Genomic DNA, 15,725 nt, shown 5'->3' on the forward strand with positions numbered 1-15,725 from the left:
TAGCCTAGCCGTCTGTCTCCCACAGTTAAAGTGTCGTCTCAGCAACACAGAGGATGTGAAATTTCTACCGTTTGTTGTTTCACAGTGACCACCTCAGTCTGTATAAGGACGCTCCGTCTGTCGGCGAGCACCAGCCGGGAGCGAGAGGACGCGGCGGAACAAGTGTTAATCTGCGGGGTGACCATTTTATGACAGCCGATGCATCAGAGACAGAAGGATCCAGCCGTGCCGCTAGCTTAACTTGGCTGGCTAAACGTTGCTGTCTGTCGTGGATGGGTTCGCTGCGCAAGAAACTCCTGGAAGAAACGGCGACCCGTGCTTAGGAAACGAGATGGACACTGCGGAGGAAGGTAGGAGGCTGAATGCGTCCCTTTTAAGGTTGTTTTTTTTATTTTTATTTTGTCTGTGCAGCGTTAGCTTCAACGCCGCTAGCCGAGTCTGCTGCTGCTGCTGACGAGCTGGCCTGCTAATGGTTAACTTAGCTTAATAGCGTTGCTTAATATAGCCTGTTATCGTAGTGAGAGGTTAATTCAAGAGGACGGGACAGGGCTTGTTGGATGTCGATGTTGCCGAGTTAGAGCTCAACGTGAGGGTATTCTGCGTATACTCGCAGCAATGTGTCCGAAACGAGCGGAGAAACGACCAGAAGTTGCCCGCTGATGTCATTCTCGCCTCCTGTTGTGTGCTGCTCGTTCAAATGCCCGAATTTTCTCCCGTACCTCTCTTCAATCTGTGTACTCTGCTGGTGGTATGAGTATTTAACGTGACCGATACGACGCCTCTCTATTACATTCCTCAGTGCTAAATATATCCCTCCTCAGATCGCCACAAGCCCGGTCATTTTCTACACGTCTTTACTTAACTTTTGGCCCCGGACGTGACACACAGCCACATAATTGTTGCGTGTGTTTCTTTTTTTGTTTGTTTTTCTTTTCCTGTTTGCAGCGGATATTTGTCGCGTGTGTCGCTCCGAGGGGACCCCGGACAAGCCCCTGTACCACCCGTGTGTCTGCACAGGCAGTATCAAGTTCATCCACCAGGAATGGTAAGTGTGTTTTGGTTGGCACTGCACCTTTGAAGGCTAGCTGTTATTATTGTGACCTTGTGCAGTTGCATTTTCTCCTGAGACCCCCACCACCCCCACCGCCACACACACTCTTTCACCCCACTTTCTAAGCATTTACTTTTGGATAAAAACACTCCGGTTACCATAACAATATAAGATTAACTTGACACATTAATTCATGCTTTCTCTGAACCAATGTTTTGGTCTTTTGTTAGGATAATAATACAACATAAAACACATATTTCTAACTGTCTTGTTCTTTTACACATGAACCAAGCAAAAGAACACTAATATACTTCCTTATTGTTATTGACTTGGAAGAAATAAATGATGGTTGCCTCGTTACTTTTTTGGAAGCTGGGATATTGTCCAGAGGTTTTCATGGAACCACTATTCCAGCTGACCCTGCTGTGACTCTGTGACACTTGAATCCATAGCCTTGAAAGAGAAACCCGCATTCGTGAATACTGGTCAAAGAGTGTTGTAATCACAGATTTACAGTACAGTATAAATACATCAACCTACTGAGAAATTCCCATGATTAACAGTGACAGGTCCACTACTCACCACTACTTGTCTCTCCTGGTATTTGGAGAAAGGAGTATTGAGTGGGGTGGATTGAAATTCCTAGGCAATTGGGAAGGGCTTTTTATCTTCTCTGGTAAGTCTTTGCATGAAGCAGCCTGGATTTCTAAGGAAACCTTCAAACTTCATCCCTTGTGAAATTTATATTTATGTAAAGTCAGCTTGAATAAGGGAACAATTTCAGTGCAGTTCTATTTGTTTTCATATTGTCGCAATCAGCATGTGTAATGAGTCCTTAAGTAACCAGTTGTTATTTCCAGAGACTCTTCTGTAATAGTGTGCCAAGATGGTGTTTTTATGGGCTGTCAACATCGAAAACGAGCTAATACAGTCGTTTATTAATCAGATTAGGAGGGTTTTGTTATGACCCAAGAACAAGTGCGCAGTTGAGCTGTGACGAAGCATCACAGGTGACATTGTTTAGTGATGGCAGAAGTGCCATAAAGAGTGCTCTTTCAACTCTTAAGATCTTTCTGGGACAAAGTCTACATCTCAGATTGTTTTTTAAATATTAAACACATGGGGTTGCATTGTTTGTTAGTATTGGATGAAAGCTAATCTCTCTTTGTTAGTCAGCATTTAATAAACTGGCAAAACTCCTCTCGGACTGTTTACCAAACCTGAATGTGTGAAAATATATATACCCTGGATACTTTTTGTTATATAACTGTTTCTTTAATTTGAGTTTTAACTCATGAGATTAAAAAAATCAAATCAGAACCCTGTTTTAGCAAGCATATTCACTTTCAACAAAAAAATTTTAATGTTTATCCTTCAAATCTGACTTTTCAGTTTGGTCCAGTGGCTGAAACACAGCAGGAAGGAGTACTGTGAATTATGCAAGCACAGATTTGCTTTCACACCAAGTAAGTCCTTGTAATTGCGATGATTATCCACTTTAATATATATTGTACAGCTTCAGAGTTTAACTCTGCAGATGTTTCTATTTGAGTCATTATTTGACCTAATCAAGTTTTTAGTGTGGTTATTAGTGAAATTAAGGATTTCTTTTGTTGATAGGCAACTTTTATAATGTATCAATATCTGTCCACTTCAGTCTACTCTCCAGATATGCCCTCACGTCTGCCCATTCAGGACATCTGTGCTGGCCTGCTAACCAGTGTGGGCACGGCCATTCGCTACTGGTTTCATTACACACTGGTGGCCTTTGCATGGCTCGGAGTGGTTCCTCTCACTGCATGTAAGTATTAACCAAAGAGAATACAATGACAAACCATATTCAAAGTCACAAGGATTACTTCCACAGCACATGTACATGTGGTATCTGTTCTTGATGAAGTGAACATTCAGCCCAAGCAGTCGGAATTACTCTGTTATTTTGGTGTAGTTCACAATATTGCTCAATAGAGCAGATGGGTAATCTTTATCTGCTGACCCAAATTAGAAATACACTTGTGATCACACGTATTGAAAAAACTATTTGTTCAATTCTCTCTTTTTGGTGTTTATATTACAGTTATTGATAGAATATCAATGAGGTAATCCTCCTATACTAGCTCGTGTTTGTTGTTTAACATGATCAAGAGAATTACTGGTACAGCTTTACTACTATTACATAACAAGTAATGCCTCATGTGTCCCAAGATATGTAAATCCCTCTTTGTGGTCAAGGTAACCAAAAAAAGAAAGAAAAATGTCCAGCAGATCTATTCAGTTGTGCGTATTATGTAAGTTGTCACATATGAGATATTAGGTAACCTTTAAGTGCACAATCCATTCAAGATGTGCACAATGAAGCCTTATCTTGTTTCACTTCTCAGGTCGCATCTACAAGTGTCTTTTTACTGGCTCTGTGAGCTCTCTTCTGACACTGCCCCTGGACATGCTGTCTACGTAAGTCGCATCCATCAGACTTCACACTTAATCAAATACATTTTATGCTACCCTTATCAAAATAATACTCGTGAACACCTGTTTTTCCTACATAGTTTCCTGCACCTGTCAGTTACAGAGGACAACCCCTTTTATTTTTTGTTTGCAGAGAGAACCTGCTTGCAGATTGTCTCCAGGGTTGCTTTGTTGTTACCTGCACGCTGTGTGCATTTATCAGCCTGGTGTGGCTCAGGGAGCAGATAGTTCATGGTGGCGCCCCCCAGTGGTTAGAGCAGCACCAACCACCACCGCCCAATGCTGCTGGGCAAGCCAATGAGGTACAACATGACTTTGTGATTTTTAGAAATATGTGGTATACATTTTCAAGATACAAAGGCATTGCAAATTAATGTATTTAATTTTATATTGCATGCATCAATCAATCTATTCTTTCAGAGAGAGAAAAAAATTGAAAATGCAATATGCAGTGTTTTAATATTGAATACCACCTTAGTGCATAAGACTGCTGTCCACTGTTCTGCTTTACCTTTATTAAAGCCGTACATCTTCTTCCCTCAGGCACAGGCTGCAGGTCAGGCAGCAGCTGATGAGCCGCCTGCCGCCCAGCCTGCCCCTGCCGATCCGCCTGCCCAGAATGAGGCAGAGCCTGAGCCCCCCGATGTGCCCCCAGACCAGGGCGATGACCCAGAGCTGGAGGAAGAAGAGGGAGCAGCTGCTGAAGATGCAGACCCCAACAATGGAGCACAAGGTTGGAGTTTGCATTGTATTATCACCACTTTTATGGTGAATAAAACAGAACTGTCTATTTAGTTTAAACAGCTTTGTCTGTACTGCCGACCCATGTGTTGAACGGGCTGAAGGTGGAGCATAAGGATTTAGGATTTCATTGAACAGTTGTTTTCAAGCCATTAGATTATAGAGGCAGTACATTTATTGCACAGAATACAAAGTTCTTTCTCAACAAAAACGAAACTTACAGATTAAGCAGAACTATCTATGTGCTCTGCCAAAACATCCAAATTGTTCTTTGAATCATATAACACTGTATCAGAAGCCTCCTCGAGCGCTGAAATGAACAATGATGTTTATTTTATTGCAAGACATAAAAAGCTTGATAAGAAATTATGCTTTTGGTATACAGTGTTCTTGCTTCAGGGTGTTTGGTAATGTGAATTGAATGCAACCAAGACAAAATACCCACACAATAGCATGTTCACTTCGGAGCTGACAGTTCTCTGGAAGTACAACATTAATATTGTAGCATTAGCTGCCCATTGCAACAAGCTAGAAATATAGCATTAATCAAATCACATTGCCTGGTCATAGACATGACAATATGCCTTGTCTCATTGTTGTTCACTGCGGTGCTGTGGCCATATCCTATGAGCAGAAAGATACACGTTTAGCTCTGTTGACAGTAATGTGCTTTTAATACAATGAAATACAGGGCAAGTCGTAACTATCATAATCAGTCCATACTCAATGCAAGAGCAATGCAGCTGATTGCAAATTGGCACACTCTCATATCACGTGGCTTAACAGAAATGTGAGCTGTACCCTCGATACTAATCTGAATTTAAATTAACACATCAAAGTTGTTGCTCAGTGTTGTTTTCATCACTTACATTAAAGCTCTGGGATCTACTCCTTTCACTTACCGAAGACCCTGGAAATCACAATTCATGTATTCATTCATGTATTGCAATTAGTGCTGTCAATCGATTAAAAAAAAAATAATGCATATTTTTCTGTAATTAGTTGCAATTAATTGCATTGTTTATGTTCTGAAGACTGAAGCTTGTAATGAGATTAAATGAGGGAAAACCACGGAATTAATATCGACTCAACACACAAAGACGATATTTAAATTCCAAGACTATTTTTAGAATGTCCTTTTAGCTTTGCGTGAATGCTGTTTCTCTGCAAGATCAGCAAAATAATCACAACATAAATTAATTATTAAACATCAAACATAAGTCTGGGTTTAGTTAGAGTGCACTTTGACAATTTGAATATTTCTAGAAACAAGGTTTTGAACTTATTACATGAAGAAATTGGCAATAATTTACTGTAATATCCGGAGAGAGAGAAAGTTGAGAGAGAGAGAGCGCGAACACACACACACACACACACACACACACACAGACAGGAGAGCAAGAGAAAGAAGAGAAATGAATATTTCACCTGCAAGTATTTCGTCCAGCCTGAACAGTTTGGTGGATACTGGTCAGCCAACATGGCAACCTGCTGTTTTGCTGTAGACTTACTTCCGTGGTCGTTAAATTCGGCTTTTCAAAGTAAAGCTGATGACTTTCACTTTCTCAATCAGCCGTCATGTAACTTTTAAAGAGAAACTTTCTATGTTAATATTTTTCCACTTGGTATTATGCTGCTCTGTCGTCACAGTGCTGCATCCAGAGATGCTGCTGCTCCAGTGAGGGAGTAAAAAAAAACTAAACGGAAGTAAACAAAACTGCATTAATTACGTAAAAGTGCTTAGCGAATTAAACGTTTTAAATCAATTAATTAAATTAAAGCGGTATTTTTTTCAGCACTAATTGCAGTCCATTGAGTCAAGACTGCAGCTTCTTGACTGCTAACAAAGGGCACAAAAAAACTCCAACACAGACTCTGTTTTATTATGATGAATAATGTCAAAGCAATTGAATCAGGTCCTCTGGACTTGGTCACGTGTCCAAAACAACGTTCTGCCACTTATCCAGTTGGCTTCATCAGTTCATACTCTTTACTTGACTTGGCTGGTTTGTCAGAACAAGTCCTGTTGCCCTGATTCGATTTCTTACCTGGACATATGAAGATGTGCATAGACATGTTTAATACAGTTTTGTTTTTTTTGTTTTTTATGTTTGTGCTTTTTAAATGACGAACTTGGGGGTAGCACACTGGCCTGGTTGGAGAATGGCCTTGGTTTAGGTCTGGACAGCAGGTTTTGTCTTTTCTGATCACAGGGCAAATGTGGAGAATATCAACCACAGACATTGGCATTTTACAAATGTACTTAAATTAATGTCGTGCTTCTTTCTGTCTCCGTAGATGACATGAATTGGAATGCTCTGGAGTGGGATAGAGCAGCAGAGGAGCTCACTTGGGAAAGGGTAACTCATATTACTGATGTCCAAAGATCCTCCTTCATAATGCATGCTTTACATTCTAACATGTATGTGATGCCATTGCTGTTCACCTTCACACACTTCATATCTCCATCTCTTATTTAGATGCTTGGGTTGGATGGATCACTGGTGTTTTTGGTAAGTATTAATCGTTTGTAACTCTCTGGTCATGTCTCATGATATTTTTCTATTAAAACCTTACCAGCAAATGATTTGTCTTTGTCTTTCAGGAACATGTGTTTTGGGTTGTGTCTCTTAACACACTCTTCATCCTCGTGTTTGGTGAGTAGATTTAAACAATAAAGCATTAAAAAAAATGCTGCACACTCGTGATAGTTTTGTCGAGTCAAACACAATTAAAAGTTCAGTTTTGAATGCTCCTGGTTCTGAAATAGTCTTCTGTTGTCTTTGTCTACAGCATTCTGTCCTTATCACATCGGACACTTCTCTGTTGTTGGTCTCGGCTTTGAGGAATATGTAAGAATGGCATCGTTTTATTTTGATACTGCAATTACATGTATATACCATGAAATATTGTTACATGTACTCACTTCAATTTTGTATCCTGTAGGTGCAAGCTTCTCACTTTGAGGGCTTGATTACAACAATCGTGGGCTACATACTGCTGGCCATGACACTCATCCTGTGCCATGTATCCTTCTACCTCACAGCATGAATAGCTCATACACCTCTGAGCAATGTTGTTCAGTTTCATACATGTGGACTGTAGTCTTGTAGCATAATAAGGTCTCCTTAATTGTGTTTGGCCGTTGCATGTGGACACAGTATTGGTCCTTAATAAGTTCCTTAGGGTCTGGCTGCACTGGTCAGGTTCCAGCGCTCTCGGCGTCTCCTGGGAGTCTGCTACATCGTTGTCAAGGTAACTTCCAGAAATCCATTCCTACTCTGTTACTCATCCACTGGCTTTGGCGGAAATACACACAGATATTATCACTCCTTTATTACCCGAGGAGAACATCTGACAATTTGACTTGGTGTTTATTAGAGGGTAGTAGAAAAAAGCAACACAGAGTCATGTATAGGTTACATCATCATCGACACATCAACAGTCTTTTCTATTTCATAGTTTCCTATATTTCAAGTAAGCATAAACGAAGATTTAAAATGCAACTCTGTTGTACAGCAATATAAACACACCAAGAACAAATGTACATGTTACATTTTTGTGTAATCTTTTTCAACATTTTTGGGGGATTTTAACATGCAGTACCGTTGACATAGCGAATAAAGTCTTTCTGGTTGGTCTCCATTCTCTCTTCAGGTTTCTCTCCTGGTTGTGGTGGAGATCGGCGTTTTTCCTCTGATCTGCGGCTGGTGGCTTGACATCTGCTCTTTGGTAAGGCTCCCTTGCTTTCTCTTCATAATCCGGTTTTAAATATCTGTATTATATTATCAAAGTCCTCTCATTTAAAACTCTTGCTCCTCTCAGTTGCTTGGTAAGAAAATGCATACTAATTGAAATCGTGCAACAAAACACCCTGAGGAGCAAAATGCTTCTTCCAAACAGTAATAATTGATAGATTTTGCCAATTTCTGCTCATATGTGACCATGTCAGATTTCCTCATGACAGTCGGGACAACTACGTTCATATGTAGTCCTAAAGCCGATACGCATTATATGATGCGTTTCAAAGCAATCCTAGTCTGAAAGGACATTTTATCTGACTTTTATGTCATTGAAGTGAGACGGGCTTTGCTGTTCTGAGCTGGACGTGGTGGCGATATGCTTTAAGAGCCCATTTAAAAAGTGAATGAAACTCAGACGTTCTATACAGACATGGCAGTCACTGCTCCACAAAACACCATCTTTAAAATGTGTGTTCTGTGTTTTATTAATCAGAGTTTTTCTATTTGTCATTTCTTAACAATTTAGTTGGCTCTGATTCCAAATCTTTTTTTTTTTTTTTCAATTTACCACACTCCCCCTGTGTAGCGTCCCTATTTCGTGAACATGGTGCTCTGCGTCTGACACCATGTCTTCTGCATGTACAAGGAATTTCAAGACACTGCTTTTGTATTGCTTGTGATGTGATCAAGTCTTAATAGTATGCAAGACCGGCAGCGTGAATGTGAAGCTCTTTTGTGCGCCAGTGTGTTAACTTGAAGCAGGGTAATGCCTACCCATGAGCGCCTCTCATAACACACTTTATATGGCTTTCAGCAGCACTGTCAACAACATGGACAAAAGCAGATGTTCTTGGTTACACAGTTCATACGTTCATTAACACCCAGAAAAACAGAGAGGCGTCTGGGTTGAAGGATCGGCGAGAGCGAGAGCGCCATATGGCTCTGTGTTGTGATGCCAGCTCTTTGTTTGCGACGCTCTCCTGTGTGTCGGGGTGTTTGTATGCGTCAAAGCTTACAAGCACCGTTGCAGCGATCCGACTCCCCTTTCTGCCAACATGTAAATTGTCAGTTATCCAGCCTGTCATTATCCATGGGCCTGTTCATATTGAGCCACTCTCTCTCAGACCATATGGAGCAGCTTACACAGCCATAAGCATGTCTCCTGCTCTGTGAACACAGGCTGATTGATGTGTAAAGGGGACTATGTGGATTAAGTCGTCTTCATCGTTCAGCACTTTGCGCTTAAATGCCACTTAAGCTGGTGTCCTCCTGAATACTTCAGCGTTTTCACATTTGTATATGTACAGGTTCTGAAATGTCTCTTAGTGGAGTATTTTAAGCTGTAAATCACGGGAGTTCAGTTTTATTTTATAGTGTTTGTCATTTTGTGTCATAAAGCTGATCACCTATATATGTAAGGGGAAGTTAGCATCTAAACCCAGACACTGAACTCAAATCACATTTTTGTGCACCCTCCCCTCGCAGGAAATGTTTGATGCCTCGCTGAAAGACAGAGAATTAAGTTTTAAATCGGCACCTGGTACGACAATGTTTCTTCACTGGCTAGTGGGGATGGTCTACGTCTTCTACTTTGCTTCTTTCATCCTCCTGTTGCGAGAGGTAAGACAACTAGTAGACTTCCCATTTCCTGGAATGATTTAGGAAACGCACGCCAACGTTTGAGGTACTTGTAAATGATGAAAATGCTGAGCACTTTCTCTTGGGCTCTTTCTCTATCAGGTGCTGAGACCTGGAGTTCTGTGGTTTCTGAGAAACCTCAATGACCCAGATTTTAACCCGGTGCAGGAGATGATTCACCTGCCAATCTACAGACACCTGCGGCGGTTCATTCTGTCTGTAGTCGTCTTTGGCTCAATCGTCTTGCTGATGCTGTGGCTGCCTATCAGGCTGATCAAACTACTGCTCCCTACTTTCCTCCCATACAACGTGATGCTCTACAGGTAACCAGCAGGCGGAACACAGTTATAGGACACTTAACCACGTGCAACCTGTGGCTCCGTCTCTTGGCAACCATCTAAAGAAAACACTATTGTACAATAATGAAAGGAAATGATAAGGAGTGAAAACATGGAGTCAACATAGCCATGTGTTGCTGTGAGAAAACTGAAGCTTGATTGTCTCGATTAAGTTGAGACCAGAAACATGGATCACACCTGTTCTGTCGAGTCTTGTGATTAAAACACAGCTGACGTGTCTTCCCCCCCCAACCTTCTCCACTCTTTCAGCGATGCCCCCGTCAGTGAGCTGTCCCTGGAGCTGTTGTTACTTCAGGTTGTTCTTCCAGCTCTGCTGGAGCAGGGACACACTCGCCAGTGGCTCAAAGGCTTAGTTCGAGCCTGGACTGTCAGCGCTGGATATTTACTGTAAGTCGACAATCTGTGCGCACACGTCGCAGTTTTCATATCGGCCCCGTGTTTTCTTTGCCCTGTTAAACAAATGAAACGCCTCCATCTCCAGGGATCTTCACTCCTACCTCCTTGGCGAGCAGGAAGACAATGATGCCAACCAGCCCGTGAACAACAACAATAACAACAACCCCCCTCATGGCCATCACAACAACAACAACAACCCCGCCCCGGCTGTTGGCGAAGGGCTACACGCAGCCCATCAGGCTATCCTGCAGCAAGGTGGACCAGTGGGGTTCCAGCCCTACCACAGACCCCTCCGCTTCCCATTTAGGGTGAGATGGTCACAGTGTGTTCCGGACTGCAGTTTTTACATTTCAGGCCCGCTAAAAAAGACGGCAGAGATGTGGAATGGCTGAGAGTAGTACACAAAGGGAAAATGTCATACACTCAGAAGGTTACTTCTCATCTCAGCATTACTTGAATACGCAACATTATCAAACAGAACTATTTTTATACTTAACAGAAGTCTTTAAAAAGAAAGTAACAACTCATGGTCCTCTGTTATTTGAGGTTTAAAGGCAAATTTAGAACTGTGCCAAATTAAACTCGAGGTACCACTTACTGTACATTTGAGCCTCTGCAACTCAACTCTGTTACAAATAATGGAAGAATGTTCTGCGGTTCGTCCCATCGGGGAGGTTTTATTCCTAAAAAAATCTTCTTCTCTTCCCCAGATTGTGTTACTGATTGCTTTCATGTGCATTACTCTACTGGTGGCCAGCCTGGTGTGTTTAACTCTCCCAGGTGAGACGTCATACAGCAAAACCAACACATCATTCAAACCGTGATCTAAATGTGTAAAAAAGAGTCAAAGCTGTGTTCATACGTTCTATCCTCCATGTTTCAGTCTTCACTGGCCGTTGGCTGATGTCCTTCTGGACGGGCAATTCCAAAATCCACGAGCTGTACACTGCAGCATGCGGTCTGTATGTCTGCTGGCTGTCGATACGCGGAGTCACTGTTCTGCTGGCCTGGATGCCACAGGGACGCACAGTCATCATGCATAAAGTCCAGGAGTGGACACTCATGGTAAGTACTGCATTATTGCGTCTCAGTTACTCCACAAACACAATGGCGGGGCTTCAGATGGTGGTGATTAATCCCTTTCTTTTTAATCATTAGGCTGTAGAGCTGGACCTGAGAACAGCGTATTTAAGAGCTTACTGTCTTTTATTTTGTTTTGCAGTCACTTTTTTTTTTTTTTTTTACATCTTAAAATCAATAAGTGCTGAAGATTTTTTTCCCCCCATGAAGAAGCAAATCTTCCACAATCACAGAGGAATACAACTTATTCACTTCACTGACAGTACAACCATTAATAATGTTCATTGTGTGTGTTTAGATCCTGAAGACCGTGGTCGTGGCCCTGCTGGTGGCCGGAGTCATCCCACTGCTCCTGGGGTTGCTCTTTGAACTGGTCATTGTGGCTCCACTGAGGGTCCCACTGGATCAAACACCCCTCTTCTATCCGTGGCAGGTACGTGTGTGTGTGTGTGTGTGTGTGTGTGTGTGTGTGTGTGTGTGTGTGTGTGTGTGTGTGTGTGTGTGTGTGTGTGTGTGTGTGTGTGTGTGTGTGTGTGTGTGTGTGTGTGTGTGTGTGTGTGTGTGTGTGTGTGTGTGTGTGTGTGTGTGTGTGTTCGTTCACCTCACGGTGTCCCTGTGAGTCATTTTCTTGCAGGATGTTGGAAAGCATCATGAGTTATTGAGGAACACTTAAGTCTCGATTTCTATCTGCAGGATTGGGCTCTCGGAGTGCTCCACGCCAAAATTATTGCTGCCATCACTCTCATGGGCCCTCAGTGGTGGCTGAAGACTGTTATTGAGCAGGTTGGCATTATATTGATGTCGGACACATTCTTTTGTGTGTGATCTCCTTCATGTCCAAGCATCCATTACAAACGCACCGTCAATAATTCAGACTCTTGATAGATGAAAATCTACTACATTATTAAGCATAGAGAGGTTGTATAGTGGGCATATATCAATACACTTCTGTTTGATTTACTTTTGAGCTTAGATGGCTTTACGTTTGATAATAAATCTCTGCCTTGCCTCCTTGTGCAGAATTGTTTTTTCTAGTGACAGCTTGTCCTCGAAGAGTCACTGTTTTTGGATGGATACAATAACTTTCCAATGTAATGTCCGTAAACTTCTCTACAGGTGTATGCAAATGGCATTCGAAACATAGATCTCCAGTTCATCATCCGCAAACTGGCTGCTCCTGTCATTTCTGTCCTGCTGCTGTCTTTGTGCGTGCCGTATGTGATTGCCGCAGGGGTGGTGCCTGCTGTGGGTGAGTATCTGAGAACCTGCTGATCACGTCTAAAGTTTTCACTTTTTTGATTTAAAGACTTTTCAGATCCAAACGGAAGCATCACACCTTTTTTTTTTTCCCACTACAAGCTCATTGGCTAAAGATGTTCAACATTTCCCCCAGAGAACCACCATTCCACTGTCAAGTGTGTTTGTTTACCGATGTTGCCAAGCTATAAAAAGCTAAGTTTGTGCTTTTTGTGTTTTTTATTTTGTAGGAGTTACCCCTGAGATGGAGATACTGATGCAGAGGAGGATCTATCCCTTCCTTCTGATGGTTGTCTCACTTATTGGAATCCTTTCCTTCCAGATCAGACAATTCAAACGCCTTTACGAACACATCAAGAATGACAAGTAAGGATATTTAACACGCACTTATGTCAGAGTTAACATATTCGTTTTTTTACAATTTCTAATTGAGTTTTACTTTGTGTCCTATAGAAGTTAAAAATCATGTCTTTCCCAAAATGAACAATTCTATGTACATATCTTCAACGTAGAAATATTGTCATTGTATAACTGGGAAGTGAGGGAGCATTACATCATCCCATAACGTCTAATGATTTACCTTTGTAGGTACCTGGTTGGTCAGAGGCTTGTCAACTATGAGCGGAAAGCTGGCCGACCGAGCTCGGTTCCCCCCTCCAACCCAGTCGCAGAGTGAATTTTTGTGTCACAAGTTGCCACATATTTTGCACCTGTTGCCCTGCGTACATCCTGTCCACTCCTCATCCCATTTTTTTTTTTTTTTTCCAACTTCCAACTCGATGATGTGACTATAATCCTCCCGAATCTTCTGTGGATCTTGGTGGATTGGATGTTTTATCAGTTTCCTGTCATGCCCACCGAGGATGGAATGGGAAAATGTATTATATTCACGGGACAGCTGAGTAATCCCCTCAAATGCATGGAGGAGGCTGGAGGATTAAAGGTTTGATTTGGAGCTCAACATCTGTATTGTCATTCATGCCTTGCTTTGTAAAGTGCTGCCTGATAATTGTACATGTGTAAATACTTTGAACGCAGACTTTGTCTTAAAAAAAATAAAAAAAATGGACAGATGTGGATTAATGCAATGACCATTGTACATCTTAAAAGTGTATGTATAATTTATTAAATCAAAATGACAATTTATCTCCTTCGTTGTGTGTGTTGTTCAGACAATCAGGTTACATGGATACTTGTATGCATTTAAGCAGAGTTCACACTTGTTTTCTCTCAGATCCATTTTGAACTGTTTTAGTGGAATATTTACCAGTTCAGAACTTGCTGACCTCTACAGAGATGACAAAATAGTGACCTCGAGATCCAACTCTTCCTGTGCTTGCTTTCTCTAGACTTCTTTTCATCCTGCTTTCAGACTTAAGCTGATGTTTAATTGAACCACACCAGTCCGTGATCAGCCTGTGTGGTGCATATACAATACAATAATTGCACATGGGTACCGGTAATTGTCACCTCGATCCATGGTTTGTCACATTTGGTGCAGAAGAAAAATTTCTGTGGATCGGGGAGATTTTTAGAAACGGTTGCAGACTATATACAAGTAAAGTGGTAGTGTGTCTCAGGAATGGCTATTTAAAAAAAAAGATAAAAAAAAAATCATTCAGCCATACTGGATCAAGCTTTATGAGTGGCCTCAGATCATGGTATGATACTGATCATGCATTCTCCTTCTAAATATGGTCAATATTTAACCTGGGGCAGTGTGATTTCCTCATCTTTTGGTGTAAGAGGCGAAGGAAGTACAATTCCAAAAACCTCTTGGAGAACCAGTGGAATCTCCTCATCTTTAAGATCTCTGCTGTGTTTCATCACGCCTCCTGTAGCTCCTGTAGTGAAGGTCTTGGTGATCAGTCTGCGGCCAACGTAGCTGACCCGCCCTTCCGGTTTTAACAAAGTGCAGACGGACTTGCAGAAGAAGATGGAAGAAGGGGAGCTCTGGTGGTACACGCACATTTCACTGAAGTCCTCCAAACTCTGGGGTTCAAAGGTGAACTTGTACAGCGCATCCCAGTCCTTATGTTCGTTGCTGTTTTCATCGCCCTGCCACTCCAGATAAAACGTCCCCGTGTCCTCCCTGATGCGGTACGCGCGGTGGCCCTGCTCCTGCGGGTCAGCCGTGTCCAAAGAGAGGGGGGAACTGAAAGCCGCACTCCCGAACCCTACGTCGCACAGCCACCGCCGCCCCTCGACGACCACCATGAGGATCAGATGGTCCAAAGGTGGCCCGTAGCAGCCCGTGAAGCCGTTCTTCACCTGGCCGGACAGCAGGGTCACCTGGAAGCCCAGTCCCGCCAGCAGCCAGGAAAAGAGGCCGTTGTTCTCGTAGCAGAAGCCGCCGCGACGCTGCTTCACTATCTTGTTGAAGAGCAGAAGCAGATCGAGGCGGATCAGTCCGCCGCTGTGCACCGTGAGGTTCTCGAACGGCACCGAAAGCAGGTGACGGGTGTGGAGGGACCGCAGCGTCTCCAGAGTGGGCCCCGGTCCGGGTTCGAACCCTATTCGAGACAAATATTCCCCTACGTCCATCTACAAAGAAATCACTCGCACTGCCTTCATAAACTTTATAGTGCAGTGTTGGAAAGGGCCAAGGTGCTCAGTGCTTGTATAAGTTCCAGATATCAGATGGACTCTGTCCAACATCCAAATAGGCAGACCTTGTACTTGGAAGAGTGCATACTTTGACCCATTTGTCACCATGGAAACCAATGGATTACAAGGTTATATGATGCACCACACCACTCCTCCCATCATTTGTCACGGTCATTTGATTTGTTGTCATCACTGTTTGACACAGATGTACACACTTTTTCCACAATTTCTTGTGTACACTCACACTCCGGCGCGCTGATGGCAGTAGTTTTTGCGAAAAGTTGGTAGCATACATACAGACAGACAGACAGACAGACAGACAGACCAACCGACCAACCAATAAATCCCAGTGAACAAAAGCATAACCGTCACCTCAACACTCAA

General features: G+C 42.4%; 2 protein-coding genes across 2 annotated transcripts; one reads left to right on the forward strand and one right to left on the reverse strand.

The window, feature by feature from the left end:
* Positions 1-4: 4 nt before the first annotated feature.
* Positions 5-13,874, forward strand: LOC308144101 (E3 ubiquitin-protein ligase MARCHF6-like). The gene is made up of 25 exons (XM_080515144.1): positions 5-350; positions 946-1,045; positions 2,444-2,517; positions 2,709-2,852; positions 3,433-3,505; positions 3,654-3,822; positions 4,064-4,253; positions 6,560-6,621; positions 6,742-6,774; positions 6,867-6,918; positions 7,055-7,113; positions 7,208-7,288; positions 7,448-7,516; positions 7,919-7,993; positions 9,490-9,624; positions 9,745-9,965; positions 10,251-10,388; positions 10,483-10,705; positions 11,108-11,177; positions 11,281-11,462; positions 11,776-11,910; positions 12,171-12,260; positions 12,594-12,726; positions 12,965-13,100; positions 13,323-13,874. The coding sequence occupies exons 1-25, from the start codon at positions 332-334 to the stop codon at positions 13,408-13,410; spliced, it is 2,751 nt and encodes a 916-aa protein (XP_080371270.1). The 5' UTR covers positions 5-331; the 3' UTR covers positions 13,411-13,874.
* A 558-nt stretch (positions 13,875-14,432) lies between these two features.
* Positions 14,433-15,278, reverse strand: LOC308144329 (arylamine N-acetyltransferase 1-like; the record flags this gene model as incomplete). The annotated part of the gene is made up of 1 exon (XM_080515425.1): positions 14,433-15,278. One exon carries the CDS (start codon positions 15,276-15,278, stop codon positions 14,433-14,435), a length of 846 nt encoding a protein of 281 aa, XP_080371551.1.
* Positions 15,279-15,725: the final 447 nt, after the last annotated feature.

This window comes from Blennius ocellaris (assembly GCF_963422515.1).
Source record: "Blennius ocellaris genome assembly, chromosome: 19".
Classification (NCBI taxonomy): domain Eukaryota; kingdom Metazoa; phylum Chordata; class Actinopteri; order Blenniiformes; family Blenniidae; genus Blennius; species Blennius ocellaris.